Genomic DNA, 22,628 nt, shown 5'->3' with positions numbered 1-22,628 from the left:
TTATATAAAAATTTCTAGGATTTTGGGGGAGGGGTGAAGAGAATATCACATTTTTGATTCAAAGTCCTACTGTTCACATTGTGAAGCTTTTACAAGCTATTGATAAAATGTTTTGTGGTATTGGGTGAAAAATTAGTAACGTAAGGAGTACTAGCATGACTGAGGAAGTTTATCTCAGCATGTCAGGGAGCATTCATCATCTGTTCCTTGGCATGGAGAGGCTCTGTGCCAGCAGGGAAAAATCTCCCCAGTGCCAAACCAGGACTTCAATGGGCCCTGTGACAGACTGCAACAGTGTTCTTTCTTCAGACCATATTAATGGTTATGACACATCTCATAAGTTATAAAACTCTTCTTGTATGTATTTGTGCTGTTATCTGAGGTTATTAGGCCTTATTGTTCAGTGTATGACTTCTTTGTCCACCAATATGTCATGTTTCTTTTTTAATCTGTGGTTGTTTGATGTCGCTATACATGTATCAGATGTATTCCTTGTTAGCATGTTGGTTAAGATGCCTCTAGATACCTTTTTATATCTAACTATAGAAGAAGGAAATTGAATGAAGTACACAGTGATTGGAGGGACCAACTGATATGCTGGGGGGGTAGGTCTGCCATTCAGGAGGACCTCAGCAAGGTAGAGGAAAGTACTGGTAGAAAGCTCCTGGAGTTTAACAAAGACAAATGGGAAGAATTCCTCTGAAAAGGAACAGCCCCATGCAGCTCTGCTGGCAGGCTGGGGCCTTTGTGTCCTCGTGAACAGCAAAGGGACCATTGGTGAGCAGTGTGCCTGTGAGCAGTGAACACTGGCAGGGTCTTGGGCTGCGTTAGCAAGGGCGTAGCTGGCAAGTTGAGGGAAGAGATGATTACCCTGTATTTTGCTGTCATGAGGCTAAGTCTGGAGTGTTATGACCAGTTTGGGGCACTGCCAGTAAAAGTAGATATTACCAGAATGAATGATGTGCTGCTAAAGGAAACTGGAATTGAGTATCTGGAGTTCAAGGAGAGGGTGAGGGCTGTGGCCTTCTTCACACTCAGGCAGCTCATGGAGGATCTAATTGCTGTCTTCAGTTACCCAGTAGATAATACAGTTCAGGTAATAGGTGTAGGTGTGGGGTTTTGATTTTAGGTGCACAGTAGAAAGATATGGTGATTGACAGATGCAGCAATGGGAATGATATGTGCTGAGGGTTAAGCATGGGAACAGGTTGCCCAGAAAGCTTGTGTTACTTCCATCCTCCATTCTCATTCAAAATGGAGAGGATCAGGAGCATTGGTTATAAAGGAGTTATAACTTGTTTTGAGTAGAACAGAATAATCAATTATTCCCTTTTTAGTGTTTTTGCTATAGCTGTTATGTTGCAGCTTCTTGCAGGTGAAATGTGTGTTGATCCTTTTGTTCTCTTTAGCTGAGGGCAGACAGGGTACATAGGCTTGATATGTGTCTCTGGTAGAACTGACTGTTTACTTGTTTGGTACAGTATTGCTATTTTGTCTTTTCTGTGGCATTCACAACAGTTTTCTATTTAGAGGACTTTGCTGTCAACATTGTATTTCTCTGTACAGTGGCATTAGTCATGGTGTTGTGTGTGTTCCCCTGGCCTGATTTTAGTCTCAGCAGTTAGTCTGTGACTGTTTCCAAACTAATTTTTAAGTAGTTGTTAGCATCTGAAGCATGATACCAAGGTGCAACTGCTAGGTGGGTAGAGAGAGAGAGGACCAATTAGATGAGCAAGTATAGTATCTTGTGTGGTATAACTTCATTTTAATTTGCCTTTACATCATATTTAGAGCTTGTTGTTCATCCTCTGATTAATGTCTACTGGCCTTTTTGCTGTCTGTCACCAGATAGGCTCTGGTATAGAGGAGGAAACATTCTTGTAAATCAGGTGCATATTATCTTCCACTTCTGTATCTCATCCTTTTTCACATTCAGTAGTACTCTTTTTCAAGTTATCTTTCAGGTGTTTTGAAGTCTCTCTTATCATTATAAGAAACTTAATGACTGATTTACTCCTATTTCTCTCAGTCACTGAGGATGCTAAATACAATTACTGTCAGGAGTGGTCCACAATGCCATTGCTGATTTTGGTTGTCTGATAATTGGGATCAGAAGGATTAGAAGTCACTGTCTTGCTGGTCTTTTCATCTGAATCTGGGCAGCACAGGTTGAAACCTAGGTCTAGTTTCACATAAAGCTATAGCACGAGTGCTTGGTAATTTTGATATAGTTTGATTTTTACACGCATCTAGAACTGTGATACCACTGTGGGATGCACAGGTAGCTTGCAGCTAATATCTGCTAGTGTCTGTATTGGGTTTGTATTTAACATGAGAGTTAAAATGATCAATTGCTTTTACTTTAGCCAGTTACAAACCAGCTTTCTCCAGCTTTGGCAGTTGCAATTGGTGGGCTGTACATATCTCTGTAACTGCTTTTCAGTTTTCCTGATGTCCTTAAAGTTAAAAATGAAATGCAATTGAGGAGGACAAAGGGGAGTTAATCACAGTAGCATTTGCTTCTTGGTTCGTGTTCAATATTCTCTGTCCTTCCGAGGCTGGATTGTGCTCTGCTGGCAGTGGAGCATGGTAATGCTTCTTTATTTACTCTTCTGATATATAGCTGGTCTCATGAAATAATACTGCAAAAAGTAAAAGAAAATGTGACTGTAGTCATACTTGAATATGTGTACTCAAATACATCTGATTTAGCTATTGATAATTTGTGGTTAGTCTTCCATGTCAACTTTATACTATTGGACTGTAGTGAATGTTAATTGAAAAGACATGTTGTCTGCAGTGAAGTCTAGTTGTGCATTAAGGGGCTGTTCTGCATAGAATACATGCAAGTGGAAGAGCTCTGTCTTTCCAAGATTTGAAGACAAGACATTAGCAGCAATAATGTTGAAATTGTGACTGTGAGAATTTGTTACTCCCATTTTATGAGTCCAAATACATGGATATATTCAGAAGTCCCAGTCTGAATAGCAGTTGATTTTATGTACTTGTTCCTATTCTGAAAATATATTCAAGTGGTGAATCTAAGATTTAGGCTTTAAACTTTCCTATTTTTTTTTTAATCAAACTATGGGAAAATACTTTACTGATAGGCTTTTTTTTTTTTTTAATGGGATGTGTTAATTCTAGAATTAACAACAATTAATTGTTAATTATCCATATCACCTTTTACTTCTCAAATTTATTGCTTGTCAGTGTCTAATTTAAAATGACTACTGACTCCAGCCTCCTTACTTTCAGGAACCCAATTTAAAAATGCAAGCTAGAACATGATGGAGTGAAAGACCACAGGCAGGATGTGGCTTTGATGTCAGTTAGATATCGTTTGAAGGATAGCTGCCTTTAAACGCATTGACGATTGCCACCTTTTACACAGTAAGAGTGAACAGGCCAAACAGACACTTGTCTGTGGCCACAGCATGCTTGACATTATGGTCAGCACTGTGTAGTGGTTTAGTTCAGACTAAGTTATTTTTCTTAGTGTGTGTCTGCAGCTCGTGGCCTAAGAGTGACCAATTCTCTTGCTAGGGGAGAGTTTAGCTGTCATCTTTGTTTGGTTCCTGGGATTCTTGAAGTCCCATGGTACCTTCACTTGGAAGCAAGTCTTTCACTGGTTGCTTAAGGGGAGCTCTGTGATGGGCACTAGAGAGTTCAGCTTTGCTTCATCATACGCTGGGCTAGGTAACTGGTGACATTATCCTCATTTAAAAAGGCTGCCATGTCAGGTCTTGAGTTTTCTTCCATCATCTTCTGTATTTCTCCTGCATTACAGCTGTGGGTGTGCAGGAAGCTGTTTCTAGTAAACTGAACTGTATTTTAAGAGGGGGGAAGGAGGAGAGGAGGAACAGCAAAGGAGAGAAACACATTCCTGAGAGTCCTCGTTAGGGAGCATGAAGGGTACGGGAGACTGCTCATTTATAAATGATGTCCCCCACCCTTAAGCAGCTGTTCTGGTTTTGTGTGTTGGCATGCAGTGTTTGAACATCTTGGGAACCCACAGATGTTTGACTTTGATTCATACGCTGAGGCAGATTTGATCCTTACTCCTAATGCCAGAGCCTTCTGGCTAAGATTAGCCTGACGCAAACCCAGCTCCCACTTCACTAAGCAGCAACATTTTTGGTACATGTCAGGTCTGGCACTTGGTCCTCAGCTGTTTTGTGACCACTTCCTGTGTTTATAGCTGGAGATTGGGTCTTGGCTGTGGACATGAGATTTACTCGGAATTAAGACATTTTTCTGTGAACTTGAAGTAATTCATGACATAGATGTTTTAGAGAGAGAAATGCACCTTTGTATTCTGTGGCTTCAAAAAGTATTGAGTTAAGAAAAACAAGGATAGCATTAACATAGCACAGCTCAGATCAGCTGTTCTTAATGTGTTCCCTAACTCAGTAAGAAAACATTTTTGGGACTAGATGGTGTTGTGTTAATGCATATTACACACAGTATCAGTATTCTCATAGCCTGAGGGCATCTTCTCTCTTGTTCTTGTGCTTGTAATCCAGTGTTGGTCTAATACTGTGAGTATGTTTGCATAAGAATAACTTTTATACTAGTTTTTATATGATGGAAACGGTGAAAGTAGCCAGTTCTATGCAAAGAAATGGAGATCTGACACAGGCTTTGGCTGGAAGCTAACAGCTGTTTGATCCATGCCCAGATGTGCTTTCTCTCCATCATCTGGCTGTGTTGGGAAATAGCCCAGAGAACTGGCCCAGTGCTTCAGGGGCCTGTGGTCATTCAAAGATCATCTGCAGTGAATGAGATGATGGAAGGGCTGTATGTCTCCTTTATTCCATGATTTCTCTTTCTGCTTTGCTTTATACTTCTTTCTTGACCTGCCCGTCATCTTTCCAGTTCTTGATGTTCTGTTGTTACTCCTCTTTCAGTTGAGCTTTTTCCCTTGGAATTGAGCTTTAATTACTGAGCAGATGTTGTCTTCATTCTGGCTGCTCTAAGGGCTTTTATCTCTCTTCATCTTATATCTTAGACATTTTAGCTCATTAAGTCCTGTGGAGCTAGAACTCTTTACTAGTTAAAGACACTAAAAAAAAATTCTTATCATATCTTGCTGCAGTTCTGTAAACAAGCTACTTAATCATGCTTTTATGTTAATGCCAAAGAAGTACAAATCGGTTGCACTGTGATTATAAACAAATGAATACAGAATTACAGTCTAAATATTGAGATACTTTTCCTTCCTTTGATTTTTTTTCTTATTTTCTCCATAATGCTCTCTGGAGCAAGATTTAACTCTAGAAACTCGTGCAAGTTAAACTTTTATTGAAGAAAATAAAGTAAAGGGAAATTGATGTTGCCTGAAATACTTTATGATCTGAAACTAGAGAAGAGGCAGAAGCCAAAATGTAACTGTGCAGGAATGTGCTTAGATATAAAACTTAGGATGTGACTGTGGGAATGCCTTTAGATACAAAAACTGGAATGCAACTATGTGTTAGTGAAATCTGCAAAAAGCTGGGAATGTCATGCTCAGTGTTTGAGAACTGCAGGCAATTGGCAGTGTTTTTCAGAACTATTCTTGTAAAAACTCCTTTTCCTGAGTTTGGGGCATGATCCAGTCTTTTTTTTTTTTTTTCTTTTTTTTTTGTTCTTGGCTTGAACTCATGTGAACTAGAACAGAATTAGCAGGAGACAGTAAAGCTGTAGTTCTGTGTACTCTCTCCTCAGTGGTAAAGCTGGCTTAAGAAAATCCTGCTCCAAATTGTACTTCCCTGCCTGTCTCACTTTTTCCAGGAAGTGTTTTTTGTAGGAGTGAAATGTGAATGTATCTGATCCAGTTTTCCAAAAACCATTACAGAACACTTCCTATTACTTTTTTTTTTTTACCCAAGGCGGACAGCTGCTGGTGAGCTGTGTGGCTCCGTGAACAGTTATGCTGCAGTGACTGAAAGCATGAGGCACCCTGTGATGGGAGCAAGGGATGGGAATAAAGCGGTTCCTACCAACCTCTGTGCAATATGAAATCCCAGCCTCATTGAATATATTTCTGTAGTGTAACATTCTTTGCCAGAAATTAGTACACCAAAGCTCTTAAGGCAATAGCCTTATGCAACAGAAATGTTCATGAGGTCTCTGGCCAAAGTGTTGTTCTTTCTCAGTCTTCCCTTATTTTTTCGGGTAGTGATAAGCAAGGACGGGAGGTGTCAAAGGAAACATAAGATCTCAAACAAAAAGTTATGCTTTAGAAATGCTTCATGAAAGCAACTTTTACTGTCAAGTAAAATTTGGCCTGACGGTTGCAGCCAGTATAGACTAGAGGCAAATGATATCAACAACTGTGCCATCTCAACTTGGTGCCAAGTCAGTTGACTCACGGCAAATGCTTTATTTTTCATAATCTCATTGGAAGATCATTCATCAAATAGCTGTAGGTTTGCAGGTTTCAGCGAAGAGAGTCAAAAGAATTACTTAAGAAATGTCACTCAGACTTTTAGTTTCTTTCCTTTATTATTACCTTCAAACATAGAGACTAGTGGCTATGCAAGAACAGAGGAAACCTCTTTCAATGTGACAAACGTTAGGATTAATAAAATTTCATCTCAAATCTTTACTACTAAGCTAGATGCTTTGTCAGTGATGTAGTTTTTCTTTTTACTGTCAAATTCTTCAATGCTTGTGGTTCTCTAAAATCTGTGCTGTTTCATAGTTGAAATTTAAGTCAAAGAGTGATGGCAATAAATGGGTTAACTTAATGCATTCTTGCCCCTTCCTCCCAGTTCCAGAGTGTTTTTGTGTAAAGTTTTACAGGAAAACATTTTTTAACCATGCAGGGCAGCTTTAGAAGAAGTAGAAGGAGATGTGACAGAACTGGAACTGAAACTTGACAAGGTAAGCTTTTTAATTCAACAACCTCTGTTCTGAAAAACATAAAAAGATGTGTTTAGGTTTTGTTTTCAAGTTTACATCTGGGAAGTGGCAGTGGCTGACCAAGCATTTAGCTCTTGCAGAGGGAACGGATCTGGCTGGAGTGCGCAGCTGGGCCTCAGTGCCCTGAGCTTGAGTAACAGCAGCAGCAGCTGCTGCTGGTGTGAGCTCTGTTCTCCCCCAGCTGAGGGTTTGGGTTGTGCAATTCCCTCCTGGCCCCTGGCACTTGTGACTCAGCCCCACAGTGGGAGCTGCATGCAGAGTAATTCAGCTTTCATGTGAGTTAAAAGCTAGGGGTTGGCTGTCCCTGCACTGAGAGCTTATGTTTTATGACAGCTGCATACTGCGAGGACATCCAGATGCTGTTTGTTAGAGATTTAAAGACAGTGCTTTCTGTCTTGGTAGTCTGCAGCACGGTCACAGCAGGAGAGGTGTATATATATCCTTCACTTTCGTCTGGAGGACTGATCTACCGTAAAATTAATCTTGCTTTCTGTCATGCTTTGTGTATGTATGTAGAATGTTTTGAGTGCCTTACAATCCATTCACTGGTTTTGTAAACAGTAGTATTTGGAGCCTTTTGTTCTTTCTTTGGTAGTATTTTGAGGGTGGCTTATTTTTGTTTTACATCTGTAGAAAGTTTAATTTCCTTGGCATTTTATGTTAATTGTTTAAAATTATTTTTTGCCTGTGTTCTAATGTGGTAATCAGATGTCATTTGTTCACCTCCTTACCTACTTTTTGAATATGAACTTTTGTTCTTGCAGCTGTGAGTTGGCTGCAGAAAGACAGACAAATAAAGTCAGTGTCAAGTTCTGAAGACTTTCTGTTACTTCTTGTAATAATATTTCTAGCTTTTTGTAGTTACTAGTGTAACCATCTGCTCTTTCAAAACAGATTTAAGATACTTCATTTTGATTTGGTGTGAATTGTGGTGAAAGTGATGGGTATAAGACACATTTTACTGTAGGGGTGATGAATATGTTTTGGTAGCTTAAACCATGTAAGTATTTAAAGGATCTGAAAAATCTGGCTTGGAAGGTTTTTTTCCATCAGTCTAAAAGGGTAATTTTGGGAAAAGAATTCTCAAATTCCTTAAGGGACATTGTTAAGTGCCATACTCTTGTAGGAGGCCAGTGCCAAATAAACCATTCTATCCTGTAAAAGCTATAACCATAGTATTACATTTTGCCATGAGACAGTATCCTAGTACTGTTTAAAATAAAAACACCCAAACCCATTTGCTCCCCTGAAAAGAAAGCAAGTACACAAGGTAAGCATTTAAGTAGTTTAATTGTAATGTGAAGTAAAAGTGGTCTAGTATAATGCTTAGGATGAAAGCCAAGTTTCTTGTGTGAGCTGAAGTAACTTATGGCCCAAGGGCAATGATTTGCTTAGAATTGGTTGGTAACTTTTTCTGCTCAGTTATTCATACTAAATTTAGATTTTTTTTTCCACAGTTGTGACTTCAGGCTAAATTATCTGCATTTTTTTCCCCCTCTGGAAGAAAGGACACTGGGTTCAGGATTGTGAACCATAAGCAAAAGTGAAAGAAAAAAAGTCATTTTGGTAGTGATTTTTCTGTTCATTGTTCAAACAACTTGGCCATTCATTGGAATGTGGGAGATGTTGCTCAGATTTCTTCTTTTCCTAAGAGGATCTAAGCCAACATAAGTTGCTGGGTAAATAAAGCAGGAAGGTCACTTTGGTGGGTTCCTTGCCCCAACCTAGGATCAAGTACTTCTATGTTGTTCTTCATGAAAACTTGTATAACATCCTTGAAAAATCCTTCAGAGATGAAGATTCAATCTTCTGATTTTAGTCTCATTTTGGTTTAGGCTGGGGGAACTCAACTGTAATATGCCTTTTCTCACAAAAGCGTCTTAGTGATCGCACTAATCATTCTTTCATTAATGGCCCAGTGCATAAATGGTTCAAAAAGTGGGAAAACATCCATCAGAAGACACTGATGGCCTCCGTACTCAACTCTGCAGTACCATGATAGCTAATGTGCTGACCTAAGCACCCAGTGGTAGGGATGGAAACCAATGTGAGAAAAGACCACGATTGATTTCACCTTCTGAGGTGTAACCATCTCTCTAAAGTTGTGCTTTGTGCAGATGGCCTTTTGCCTTCCTGTGCCTGTAATCTGAGTGTCTCAAGATGAAACAATTGGTGTGGGTTTCTTTTTGGGTTTTTTGGCTTAGAAACCACAAAACACTTATAGTTTGCTTGGGATCTAACCTGTTATATTTTAGTTGTTGTACTTTTGGCCCTCATACAGCCCCTTCTCTTGAAATACATGCAAAATTTCCATTAACAATAAAACAAAGGAAAAATAATTTAAAAAATTTTATGATTAGCGACATTCTCAATAGCGTATCAGCTGACCTAGATTAGTCTTTTTATAGTTTTCATTATACAATAGAAAGCTTTTCATAGAATGTGAGGCTCTAAATTTAGAACTTAAGTTTTGAATGAAATCTTTGTTTCTTACACTTAATTAAGCTCAGTGTGTTTCATGTTTATATAGTGGTGTAAAAAAAAAAAAGGAAAAACTTCCATTTGTTGTATTTTCCTCTTTAGCTGGTGAAGCTTTGTATTGCAATGATTGATACTGGGAAAGCATTCTGTACAGCCAACAAGCAGTTCATGAATGGAATTCGAGACCTTGCACAATATTCCTGTAAAGATGCATTGGTTGAGGTAAGTTCTTTTGAGCTGAAAATGGAAGGAAGAAAAGGGTAAAATATAATAGTTGGCAAGAGAAATAATTGAAGTTTATGTTATTATTTGCCTTTTTGCTCCTTTTTCTTCGAGATGTCTTAAGAGTGAGCTTTTATTGGCTGTGGTACACTGCAAGTGTCTGTGCTGTTTAGTTTCAGATTTAACTTACAATGGCAAGGGTTTTCCAAATTCCAGAAAATACATAATAGGTTTTGAATAGTCACCTTGGAAAGAGTGAAGAAAGTCGTGTTGAGGCTGTGAACAGCTGCCCTGGTGACTGTTGAATAAAGGGGTTCTAATCATGAGATCTTAAGAGCCAGTTCTCTGCAACTAAATTCCCCGAGTTGGTCTCTTGGGTCCTGGAACTGGCTCTTTCTAATACATAGAAATTTAAACTTTTAAATGTACAGAACCCATTTTGATGATGTAACCTCAGACTGATATCTTGTTAGGATAATTTGGAACACCTAACACTTCCTGTCTATGTTATTTTGAAATGAGGTATGAAATTGTGTAATATGCAGGTATAATTATGTGCACATCTTTGTCTATATCATCTATATTTAATATATGTTATCTAAGAGAACATCAATTGCATGTATGCATCTTCACAGGCATCTATTTCAACTTGTGTGTGAACTTCAGTATAGTCTGTGTGCAACTGAAACTATTGTCTGGAAATTTACTTTCTAGAAATTCAATGCAATGGCAAACTAGTAAAAGATTATTTGATTTCAAGTATGTTTTTGTGACGTTTGTTGCAATAAGCGGTTATCCATATATATTAGGGATCATTGTTTTCTAACTGTGTTTGAGACATTGATTCTACAGATTGATGTTGCTAAGCATGTCAGCTGTGAGGCAGTAATTCCTACAGTAAATGTATGTGTACTGATCACAACATCTTAACTAGTTTTTTGGAGTTAGACTATTAAACATTAATAAATATTAAGTAATGTAATATTAAATATTGTAAATTAATGTGTTAAATTATATGAACTCCCCACGGTTTAGTCAATTTAATTTGAATTTTTCCCACTTTGCTTCAGTTTGGTGGTTTATATATAGATAGGTAGCAGTAACATTTTTGTTACTTGTAGCTTTACTAGATTTACTTGATATTACTCCCATGCTTTCCTTCTAGCAAAAGGGTTTTAGTTTAATAATCGTGCAAAGGAAAATCAGTTCCCAAGTTCTTTACTGAAAAGCTGTAAACCTCTGAAATGTTGCTTTTGTGCTGTGTATTTGGTAGGCCTTAACTTAAACCACTTTGTTTTTCTCTTTACAGACCAGCTTGATGAAGTTCTCAGACACCTTACAGGAAATGATCAATTATCACAATGTAGGTATTTCTAGCTGAAATATGACACTGATAGCTTACCTCCAGTTATATTTGATAACAGAATAATGCTAAAGCTTTTCTCATTGATGCTATTTGCAAAGTCATGGTTTAAGTGGTATTAAATACCTCTGACTTTATACTTGTAAATATTTTATTTGTATTTCGTTTATGAAATATATATAAATATCCCCTTCTCTGTAGATTTTTTTACCTTGCTTTTTTTGTTTGGAATTTGTAAGCTTTGCCAAAACCCATTGCTGTAAAATGGAGTAAATACTGGATTGTTTCATCATTTTTAATCAAACTGATGGACAGCAGTGAACAAACTGTGAGCATCTTTCTTCCCTGGACTGAAATAATGATTACCTTTTCCATAATTTCTACTTTTTTCCACTTCCTTTATAATGTGCAAAGTGAAGCACCTCTGATTTTGTATGTAGTTTTCTTTTGAAAGTATGACAGATTTAAACAAGTGTAGAGAAAGGAGAAAATGTGAGAATTTAAGACTAATAGTGATTTTTAGCATGTCAGACTTCATCAGAAAGATCAGTTTTGCCTGGATTGAAAACTATTTTATTTTCTCCTCTAAAGAGTTTAGTCTTATATCCTGAAAGCCAAAGGGATCTGTTTATTCTTCTGTATTCTTACTTTTCCCTTGGCCCCTACTGCTTTTATTTTATTTTCCAGCAAATTGCTGGAAAGCAACTAAAGTGTCTCCAAAGTTCTGCAAATATGCAGGGCACTTAATTTTTTTTTTTTTTTTTTTTTTTTAATACCACTTGGAGTTTAAAGTGTGATGAGGTACAGAGAATGCAGTTCAAACAACTTTGGCTGAAATTACATTTGTTAGCATTAACTTGGCTTCCTAAAACTGTTTTATTAGGCATTTTTTGAAAATGCATGCTTTTAGAAGGGAAGGGAAACAAAGGGAAGCAAGTTAATACTGTTGAGTTGGATTTCTTTTTCATTATATGAGGTGTACATATCTATACCTCATATAATGAAAACTGTAAAGAGGTAAGTGTACAGTGATACTTCAGTGGAAGAGAGAAGCTAATGCAATGGTTCAAAGCAGCAGTAGTAGGAGAAAGCGTTACTTCCATGTCAGTGGTTTTTGCAGATTAGATTGAGCAGATGAATCCAGTTGGCTGTCCCTATTTTACAGACTTCATCACACTTCTTGCTGTTGGTTACCCTCTTAGCACTGTCGTTGCTGTATGGTTTGCTCTTTTTGAAAGATCTGACCTAGGTCCTATATTCTTGCTGCTGTTATTGTTCTACATGATTGTGGCTTACAATACTTTGGTAAAATTTGACACAGCACAACTCTCCCCTTAGGGCAGTTTGAAGGCAGAAAACAATGAGCAAGCCATATTAAAAGAAGATTTATTTGCAGATCTAAGTAGGACCACTCTTTCTGTCCTGTTTTTTTTCCCCATCCACTTCATTGCTGTGCTCAAACACAGTGGGTAGTACAGTGGCTTTTACCAAAAGGCACAAACATAAGGACTGGGACATGTTACAGGGTTCTGGTGTAGATTTTTGCCAGATATGTTGTGGTCCTGTATTGATTTTCGTGAATCTGCTTAGTTCAGCAAGCCTTACTAGCTCAGAGTGTCAGCTCTGTTGTTAACCGAGTTGGCGAGAGGGCCATGATGAGTGAGAAGAAGCTAAAGGAAGAGGAGAGGCAAGCATCCTCCAGAGGAAGGCGGGAAGGGTTGGGAGATGGTCCATCTGAGATCTAGATGACTGTCAGTTTTCTCATATGAGGCTTTGCTACAATAAGGCTAGGAACCAGACCAATGCAGCAGCTTCACTGATTCAGCAGTGGGGGAGTAGCTTTGACAGCTTATGGCAAATAGCAGCTTTCTTAGACATGGTTTGGAGTATGTGAAAGGTAACGTGTTGGAAAGGCTGTAAGTCTAGCCAGATCGTGGTTTGGGCACTTTTTTCTGTTCTTTTAGGGCAAAAATGTGTATGTATTTTTCTGCCTACCACTTTTTTCCTCTTCACTGGTGTAAGCAGAATTGCAAGGCTGGTATTTCTGGGAGTCCGCTAATCAGTTGAGTTCCCATCTGGTTACACTCTTTCTGTATTGATCTTGATTGGTGCACTCTTCAGGCACTGGCAAGCTTAAATGTCAGCAGTGGGAGTAGTCCCAGCATGACTTCCAGCTTGTCAAGAAGTTCTTTATCTATTCTAGTTGTCTGTTTTTCTGGTTTTCCATAGTGGGAATACAAACAGGATCCTCCATGTGTTACTGTTAGATGTAAGACAATTCAGATTGGAAGGGGCCTCAGGAGATGGCTAGTTCAACTGCCTGCCTCAATCAGGGTCAGCTCTGAGGCTGGAGCAGGTTGCTTAGGGTTTTATCCCATTTGGTTTTGAAAACCTCCGAAAATAGACACTAGATGGAGGATATAGTACCATTATTAACGGGTAACTTAAACTCAATTGTGTCTCCCTTCCTTCAGTGTTTCTAGAAAAGAGAAAGAAGCTGGTAAAGGTTTTGCTGTCAGTATTTGGCATTGCATTGCTTTTCATTCCCAAATTTTGTGAATAGGGAAACTAAGACAGGAAAAGTTTCAAGAAAGCATTGTTTGACCTGAAACTTTGAGTTCTGGACTTGTTCTTTCAATAGATTTTTTTTAAGACTTAAAGATCTTTACCTTTTGGAAGAGATTCTGTTTAGTTGGACCAACTACTTCCTTGTATTCTTTCACCTATTTATTTTTTGTGATTCTGCCCTGTATATTTCCATCATGCAGAATGGGATGTGGGGAGAAGTTGGGAATTAGGGCATCATTTGTGGTCTGCACAGTAAGTGGCAAAAGGGTTTGTCCCATAGCTTTTCCTTTCCGTCTAAAAACTTGGGGTGCAGATGTGAAGCTGAAGGATTGTGCATTTTCATTCCACAGTTAGAATATCTGGAAACATAAGAGAAAATACAAGTTGTTTATAATATTCAGGTATACTTTGGCCTTTGAAATTTGATGTGTTTCTTAAGCTTTACAATTTGAATGAGTAGATTATATTCTGCCCCCTACCTCCCCAAATCATAAGAAATTTGAGAAGCATGGCTTGCAGCACTTAATCTTAGAAAGAGAAGCAGCCATTCTTCTTAACAGTTCAGCAGTGGGTGTTTTTTTACACGTGTTATGTAAAGGAGATGGTACTAATTACTCATCTATGTTACATTTTCAGCATTAATTTTAGTCTGTGTCTTTTTTGCCAGAAGGGCATGTTCTTTCTATAGTTTCATTTGTCTTTTAGTTGTTGCTTAATTGTGAAAGTCTATAAGAATCAAAAAAAGTTGTTACTTAAAATTTGAAGTTGTTTTTTTCAAGTCTGTTTGTATAGTAATATTCTTGACTGTGTAATAATTGTAATAAACATGTTCTATGAAAGTGGGCATGTCTTACATTGTCATGATGAGAGAATAAAATGCCAGGAGTTCATCTTTCCATATAACCACAGTCTTTAAGAAAAGACCAGCAAAGCGTGTTAGGTTTGTATTATTTATTTTATTCCTTATTTATTTTTTATTTCCAAACTACTATAAAGGGTTTTATATTTTGATATTAGAGACACATTAATTTAATATTATCATCTAATTCTGCACAATAGCCATATGTATGTCTAAAATGAAAAGTTATGAATACCTTTAAGTTTTTGACCTAAATAATAATGCTTTTCTTTCAGATCCTGTTTGACCAAACCCAAAGATCAATTAAAGCACAGCTTCAGACTTTCGTTAAAGAGTAAGTTAATTTGCACTTGCAATGAGGAAAGTTACAGGTAAAATAGAATTTTAAAACATCTGATTGTAGTGGGTTGGTGAAACATCTTTCCTGAAAATTGGCAGCCATAAATTGAGAAGTGCATATTAAAGCTTTTCCCCAGTAAGTACAAGATGCATTTATTTGAATTTCAGTACCGTCCTTTCCTCAGAAGAGAAAGACAGAAAAGATTCTATCATATTTTGTATGATTTCCATTTGATCTAAGCATTTATTGAGGAATATGGAAACAAAAAAAAAAAGCTATAACAGTCATGAGTATGGTCTGTTTGATGTATCTTTAAACACTTTTTTTCATGCTTTGGGATTCATTTGTTAACCATCTTTCCTTTTTCTTTAGAGATATTAGGAAATTTAAAGATGCAAAGAAACAGTTTGAAAAAGTTAGTGAAGAAAAAGAGAATGCTCTAGTAAAAAATGCCCAAGTTCAAAGAAATAAACAACATGAAGTAGAGGAAGCAACCAATATTTTGACTGCAACACGGAAATGTTTTCGACACATAGCTCTGGATTATGTTCTTCAGGTAAGTAGAACAATAAAAGTTATTTTTCAAGACCATCTGTTAAGTACAGTTAGGTATCTATTCTTTATAACTTCTTCTTGTAAGCTTCTCAGAAGCTGTGGAGATTCAGTGAAAAAGGAATAACTTTGTCTGCAAGTAATTTATTTTTTTTAATGAAATCTGAGTAAAATTAAATTACTTGGTGCATTCTTATTGCTGAATGCTTTGGTATTCAGTGCCATTGCTGTAATAACAGAGTTTTATTTTTCAACTTGAATGCTAATTTTGAAAAACAGTATTTGCCTGATATTTAAAGGTATTTCGTGACTTGGCTATGCTGTAGTTCCTTATACATTTGAAGTAAAAACTGTAAACTAACCTAGGAAATACAAATTATCTGAATAATTCTGATATAGGATGTTGGCTACTACTGTTTCTGCTGTTTGCTTTGGGTTTTATTTAACTAATCCTACTTGTCTAGAAGCCTCAGAGTTTGGCATTGCGCCACAGGGGAAATCAAGAACATAACTACTCTTCTGCTTTTTTAGTGCAGATCTCCTATAGATTGAGAGGTGTTCTTCATCCTACTACTTTGAATCCTGTGAAATTATGATAAATTTTATGTAGATACTTACAATTCATCTGTTTCACAGTTACCCACAGCTACAGCAGAACAGGATTATTGCAACTCTGATGGCACAAGGGGTTGGGGGCTACTAAATGGGCCTGGGGTTCTCCTATGACCAAACATAGAACAACCCTTTAAAATTATATTGGTTTTATATTGGATGTTACCTTGATTTGTGACAGTCCAGTCAGTTATTTAAAGCTTAGTTAACTGTTCTTTAAATTGCACGTATTACCTGTGAAATGAAGTGGAATCAGTCTGACCACTCCAGGCACGTGCACAGATGTGGGGTCAGTGGTCAACACTGAACTCCCGCCTTTGGAACTCTAAGGACAAAGTTAATTTTGATGTTTAAAAAGTCATGTGAATTATGTACTACTTGATTATTTGTACTAACATCAAACAGTAGCAGGGGGGAACCTGGCAGTCATTACTATAGGCCAGTTCTTTGGGTGTGCATTGAACTGCTGATTGTTTGCCTCCTGGAATTCATATGTTTATATTCATAAGTATGAGCAGTTCCTGTCATAAAGATGCAGTTAAAGTAACAGTGAAAAGTTTTGGTAGCTCTTAATTAATGTGGGCAAAAATTAATTCAGCTTTAGGAATTCTTTCTACTTGGGTGACTTTCTTCTGGAAAAGTGGCTTCACAACTGTGGCTCCTTTGTATCTATATTGTCTTTAAACTGTATGTCAGAACCTTTGCTTTCCTTTTTTTTTTTTTTTTTTTTTTTCCTTGCAAGTCAAGGGTTTGTTCTGTACAAACAAATCTTAATTGTTTTTGCTGCAGAAGGTTTTCCAAAATACTATTTAAGTATAGCAGTACAATCTGGTTTTGATTATGGCTTCAGTAAGTTTATTTCTTCTGCTGGAATTTTAAACTGACATGGAGGTGTTAAATTACAAAATCATGCATGTTTCTGCTAAATGGGGCTTTTGGATGACAACCTTAAAGATTAGGGGACAGAGAGGATAAGGGAACTAGATGCATGTGAAAAATCAGATATTTTTTCTATATAATGTGAAATTATTCAAGGTCTAGTGTAACACCATTGGTCAGTGACCTCAGCTAGCTTAAAAGTGCAATATATATGAAAGTTGCCTATTGAAGCTATTATGATCTTGCTTGATTCAGAGATTAGGGCTATATCCCAGTTTTGGGATGCTTCAGACAATGTCAACCCAAGGGGAAAAATGAACATATACCTGTCCTTTCCTCTCCCCTGGGAGGAGATGGCAGTGATGCTGAGTGCAGCTTCTTTAAGTTGGTGGGCTGGGTTAGCTCATACTGTCAGAAAGGGTATTTGAAATACGTTGTATCTCTTGAAAAGGGTTACCAATTTTCCTTGCTGTAAAGGTATATTATATTACTTCTAGCTAGCACGTGATGTCTTGTATTTTCCCTTCTAATATAAGAAAGTTGTGACTATTACTGTGAAATTCTAGCTTTGCATGCTTTTTCTGATTGCATCACTTTAATACCATGACAAAACTAGCATGCATATTCTTTTAAAAATTATTTGTGAAGTCTGATACTGAATTATGTTCTTCCAATGATTCAAAATTTGATGTTATTTGTAAGTAATTATGTGGGGAAAATTTGCGAGTAAAATAAGTTGATTGTTTTTTTTTTTTTTTTTTCTAGATCAATGTTCTTCAGTCTAAAAGGAGAGCAGAAATCTTAAAATCGGTGAGGTATACTTTATTTTCTGTATAGAAAAAATATAAATACAACTGAAATTAAAAATGTGACTGCAAAGCAGTATATTAAAAATGTAGTCTTTTTACACATCAAATCATCAGTACATTTGGCACTTTGATAGTCAGTTTGGTCTTTACTATATCTGGGCATAGATGCTTAACCAGTTTTGGCAATCCTTTTGGTTCAGATTTGAACTTTCACTGCTGTTGATTCATTGGTAAGTGTTTCATGGTTAAAATTGAACTTTGTCTGCCGAGAATTCTGCTGTTTAGGTCTGCTGTATTAATTTATAAACAATATGTACTACTTAACTCATTTTAAGATGGATTCAGTTCTTTCTACAGAAATGGTATTTATGTAAATAGAATATTGTAATAGCAAATACACAATATTTTTTAGTATGGTATCTGCTAAATGAATATATAGCTATATCTGTATGCTAGTTTTCTTCTGATTCTGTTCCCTTTTATGCTTCACATAATCTCTGTAAAAAGTTTACTGAGGTAGAGACTTCCAAATTAAATGGTGCTTTTCTTTCAATTGTCTGAAGTTGTACTCCCATGATTTCCTTGATTCCTTTAAATAGCAAAAACTTCAGTTGAATCACAGCTTTATAGCTGCTAGCCATTCTGTTCTGCGTCTTCCCAACTTGTTTTCTTTTTTAAGACTGGACAGTCTTCTCAGCCATGTTCATAAAGGTCATGGTTCTTAATCATTAGTAAATATATTCTGTAGCCCTTCTCATGATTTACATGCCCTAGTTAAACAGGAGATAAGATAAGTTTCAGGTGACATGAATTAGAAGTAATTTTCTGCCCTTAAGTAGATTTGCTTTGTTTTATTAATGGGGTTAATCCTATTAGCTGATTTCTGAGATTTTTAGCTTGGTTCAGTGTTCCAAAGTTACAACATTGGAAACTCTGAGATATTGATGTAAAATTGCCAGGACACAGTAGAGCAGAAACAAAGCCTGGAATTGTATTTTAGGTTTGCTCATGTGGCTTACTTAAGTTATATGTTTATATTATAGCTGATAAATATTTATCCTTTTTAAAAATATGCTTTTTTTTTTCTACCTTCTAGATGCTATCGTTTATGTATGCCCATCTGGCTTTTTTCCATCAAGGCTATGATCTTTTTAGTGAACTTGAACCCTACATGAAAGATCTTGGTGCACAGGTAAGAAATTATTGTGAAAATTTATAACTATATGCTGTAATGGATGAAAACTGGTATGTGTACATATTAGGTATATCATAGACAACAAAAAGGGGATAGTGGTGTGATAAAGGCAAAGTGTAAAAATACACTAAGTGGTTTGAATGAAAACAGTTAGAAACTGAAAGCTGTCTGTTTACCTTTAGGATTTACATGCTTAAACATAGCCATGTGGTGCTGTTTGAAGTACTCTAGGATATTTAGGCCACTGGATTATTTTTGTTTTAAAATTTTTGTCAATGACCTATGTTATATTTAACAATAAGTAGAAGATTAGGGTTTTTTCCTTTTATTTTTGTACATTATTCGCTGTATAAATTATGCAGTATGTCAAAAAATAGCACTGATGATAGTAATTTAGACCACAAACCAAAATTCTGATTTTAGGGAGTAGTGCAAAACTGAGTTCGTACATTGAATCTTTCATGTTCAGTTTTGTTGTTTAAGTTTAAAAATGCACAGTTGCAACTTCTGGGTTTTCAGTGAGGGACCATGAAAAGGTGAGATGGACCACAGCCAACTGCACACAGGAGACATTGAAAATGGTTATGCAAAATAGATTAAGAACATACAATGTTCAACTGAAGATTTGTCTGTGGTACAGAAATAAGACTCGGCACTTGCTTGACTTGTTTTCAGTGCAAGTTGAATGGGCCTGGAAATACTTTTAAAACACCTTTTTTATTTTACTTTTTCCCCTCTACCCCAGGACTTGCAACAACTGCACTGATGCAAACCCCTCTATTGCCACTTCCCAATGTGATCCACAAAGCCAACCCAAAGTCGAAGCGTCCGTCCAGCTACAAAAGCAAATAATTGAGAGCAAACACTTATTTGCATTCATCTCAAGTAGATGTGTCATGGAAGGTCTAAGAAATTATGCTGTTCTGAGCTGGTTATTCCTGCCACAGCACTGTTGTCATCTGTGCCCTTCAACCTGCTTCTGTGTCTGTGCAGTATAGCAGATTGTGAACTGTAGAAAGTAACTCCAACAAACAAATGTCTAAATAGTTATTTTTTTTTCTAGACTAGTCCCCAGTCACGTTACTATGGTTCTTAATTACTTGTACAAACACACGTTAGGGAGGTGTGTGTCCGTGTGCTTGTGTGTGTGTCCGTGTGCTTGTGTGTGTGTCCGTGTGCGTGTGTGTGTGTCCGTGTGCGTGTGTGTGTGTCCGTGTGCGTGTGTGTGTGTCCGTGTGCGTGTGTGTGGTGAGCAAGTGATGGAGTTGAGAAGAGAGACAGACTGCTTGAGCTGGCACTGCCATCAAGAAGGAAAGTGACTGTACAGCTACAGCCATCTGTGTTTGGTGTAAGAGCAGCACTTGAAATATTCAGGTGCACATGACTCTGTCCTTAGTTGTGCCTTTTATTCTTTCACATCCTTCCATTTTGGGTTGTAATTGTTGAACTGTAGTGTTTTGATAGTATAGAATATCTGTCATGTAACTCTGCAGAAGAGGGCGTGGGGAAAGGAGACAGAAGCGATGGAGCTGGTAATGGTTTATAGTAACAGCTAGGCTTTAATGTTTCCATTTCACTGAGATCATTTGAGCAAGGAATGCAAGGTTAGTTTTGAATAGCTGGTCATCCTTTTGCTTGATCTGGTAAGGAGCGTTATGTAACATTGATTTTGGTGCTGGTATCATAGCAACTGAAGGAGTTAAATTTAGAAAATCCGAAGCTGAGAATGTTTAAAATATACTGCAATTAGAACAAAGATAGACCGAAGTCCCTAAAGTTGTACAACTTTCTGAATTATTCTTTTATGTCACACCTTGGCGCTTAAGTAATGGATATTTTTCATGACAGAAGCAGACTTGTAAATAGCTTATGAAAGCTTCACAGTTAATGGCTTTGCAGTTTGTACTGGTTGAAAATTCTGCCCTTAACAGGTCAGAGGGAGGGTGTGTTGTGACATAAACCAGGGATTTGCTAGATTTTTCTGAAAATACTGTCAAATTCTTTCTGTTGGTAAATGACTTTCCATTCCTAGGTAAATTTTGTGTATGATCTTAATTACAAGGTTTAACAGCACCTTAAGTATTAAAGTTGAAGTGACCTTGAATAGTGTAGTTACAATTTTTAATTATTTTATTTTGCATTTTCAAAATAACTGGTTTATGTGACAGAATAGGATTGAACAATTTTGCTTTCTGGATGCTTTAGGTTAACGTAGGATTACTTGTGAATCAGATCATTGTAGGGGAATCTCTAATGGCACACAAGTGTAATATAAGCTTTTGTATGGAAATTATGGTATTTGGCACTTGTAATATGAAATGTGGTATTAGTTTAAAAAGAAAACCTACTCAAATTTTATTTGAGATGACTATTCAAAAACCTAAACATTTCAGTCTGACTTAGTTATCTACAGAATACCACTTACAGCACTATATGTTTATAAAAATACATTTACCAGTAAATGCAATATTTTGAAAGACCTAATTTTTGAAGACTACACAGTAGTGGTATAATGGCTGTGATTTTCATAGTTTAGTTATGTGATTGGCCACAGCTCTTCATAGTTGTATGCTGTTGGTCTTTTTTGTTTGGCAGCTGATGTGCTGCTCATCTGAGTGAAAACAAGAAATTCTGGTCTGAGCTTGGAAACTGTAATGGTGCAATGCTGTCTTGATAGTAAAAAAAGTAAATGTTAAAATTAACTTACATTAAGAACTTTATTTTGATATTTATGCTGTGGTAAATGTATCTTCAAACACTTGTATTTAGGGCAATTACCTCTAATTTATCTTAATCAGAACATGGCTACCTTTTGTTTCATCTGGCAGAGTAGGAAGAATAATGTCTTGGGGCCCATGTGCAAATTCCTGAATCAGGTTTTAGCAAGAAACTTTTTTCCTCCAAAGTGTTTAACCAGCCCTTGAACCAGTTCCCATCTTTATCACAAAACAGTGGGTTTCACAGGGTTCTTCTTGCAAAACAGACTTGGAGCACAGTGGCAGTCCAGTCTCTGTTTTAGGGACTCTTCTATAATTTTTCAGTTGTGTAGCTACATAAATACGACATCTGGACACCTCAGTCTTTAACATGTTCATGTTCACAAATACCTGGAAGATGGGAAAGTGCTGGTATAGCCATTTGAGCTGTGAAGAGAAGAGTTAAGAAAAGTAGCAGAGTATGGAATTGGATCCAGAAGCCCCAGCTATCTGCTGGCTCCTTAATTGTTGGAGACTGTCTAGCACAAGGGTGGAAGAGGCAGTTACTGTCCCTTTTTTCTCTCATTTTAATAATTTCAAGTGGGGGAAATACAACATCAGGGAAAATGGCCAGAGTTGGCAGGGATGCTCTCACTTGTGAGAGTGGGTGGAGGTGATCCTATTTGTGTGTGAATTAGAGGTTCAGTTAGTCATGCTGTGCCCTCTGCCCCGTAACTGGCTTCAGCTGGAAACTGGTCTTGCACACTGGTTCTGGTCTACTCGTTCTAGACCCAGAGTAGAATGAGGTTTGCCCCACAGATGTAAAGCTGCAGGCTGTACTGCTGTGTTCAGTGTTCCATCTGCGTCGTTATTCAGTAAGATGCTGTGACTGGGGTTAATGGCAGTCTTGTGTTACAGGCTGCATAAAGGAGGAGTTCATCAGATTCCAGTGTGTCACATAAGTATCAAGATAACTGGTCTTTCAGGCAGCATCTGTTCCTCCACTTCACTACATTTATTATTTAAACATCAAAGTCTGAAAAAAACAAAACAAAACCCACAGCCAAACAACAAAACAAACAAAACAAAACTAAAAACCACCATCCTTTTACATGATATCTTAAATTTCCTGCTTTCTTTTTT

At 37.1% G+C, this 22,628-nt stretch overlaps 1 protein-coding gene across 7 annotated transcripts in view; it reads left to right on the top strand.

The window, feature by feature from the left end:
- The window catches only part of ACAP2 (ArfGAP with coiled-coil, ankyrin repeat and PH domains 2), a 68,223-nt gene that overhangs the window by 11,977 nt on the left and 33,618 nt on the right, over positions 1–22,628 (top strand). For all 7 annotated transcript variants that reach the window (XM_042795275.1, XM_042795266.1, XM_042795260.1 and 4 more), the window contains exons 2-8: positions 6,813–6,870; positions 9,493–9,612; positions 10,922–10,975; positions 14,678–14,736; positions 15,115–15,298; positions 17,551–17,595; positions 18,691–18,786. In XM_042795275.1, coding sequence (XP_042651209.1) covers positions 6,813–6,870; positions 9,493–9,612; positions 10,922–10,975; positions 14,678–14,736; positions 15,115–15,298; positions 17,551–17,595; positions 18,691–18,786 — 616 coding nt within the window. The remainder of the gene's footprint in view (positions 1–6,812; positions 6,871–9,492; positions 9,613–10,921; positions 10,976–14,677; positions 14,737–15,114; positions 15,299–17,550; positions 17,596–18,690; positions 18,787–22,628) is intronic.

Source organism: Tyto alba, unplaced genomic scaffold (genome assembly GCF_018691265.1).
Source record: "Tyto alba isolate M040663 unplaced genomic scaffold, T.alba_DEE_v4.0 Super-Scaffold_10, whole genome shotgun sequence".
Classification (NCBI taxonomy): domain Eukaryota; kingdom Metazoa; phylum Chordata; class Aves; order Strigiformes; family Tytonidae; genus Tyto; species Tyto alba.
The sequence above is the reverse complement of the archived record's forward strand: the minus strand, read 5'-3'. Positions and strand labels throughout refer to the sequence as shown.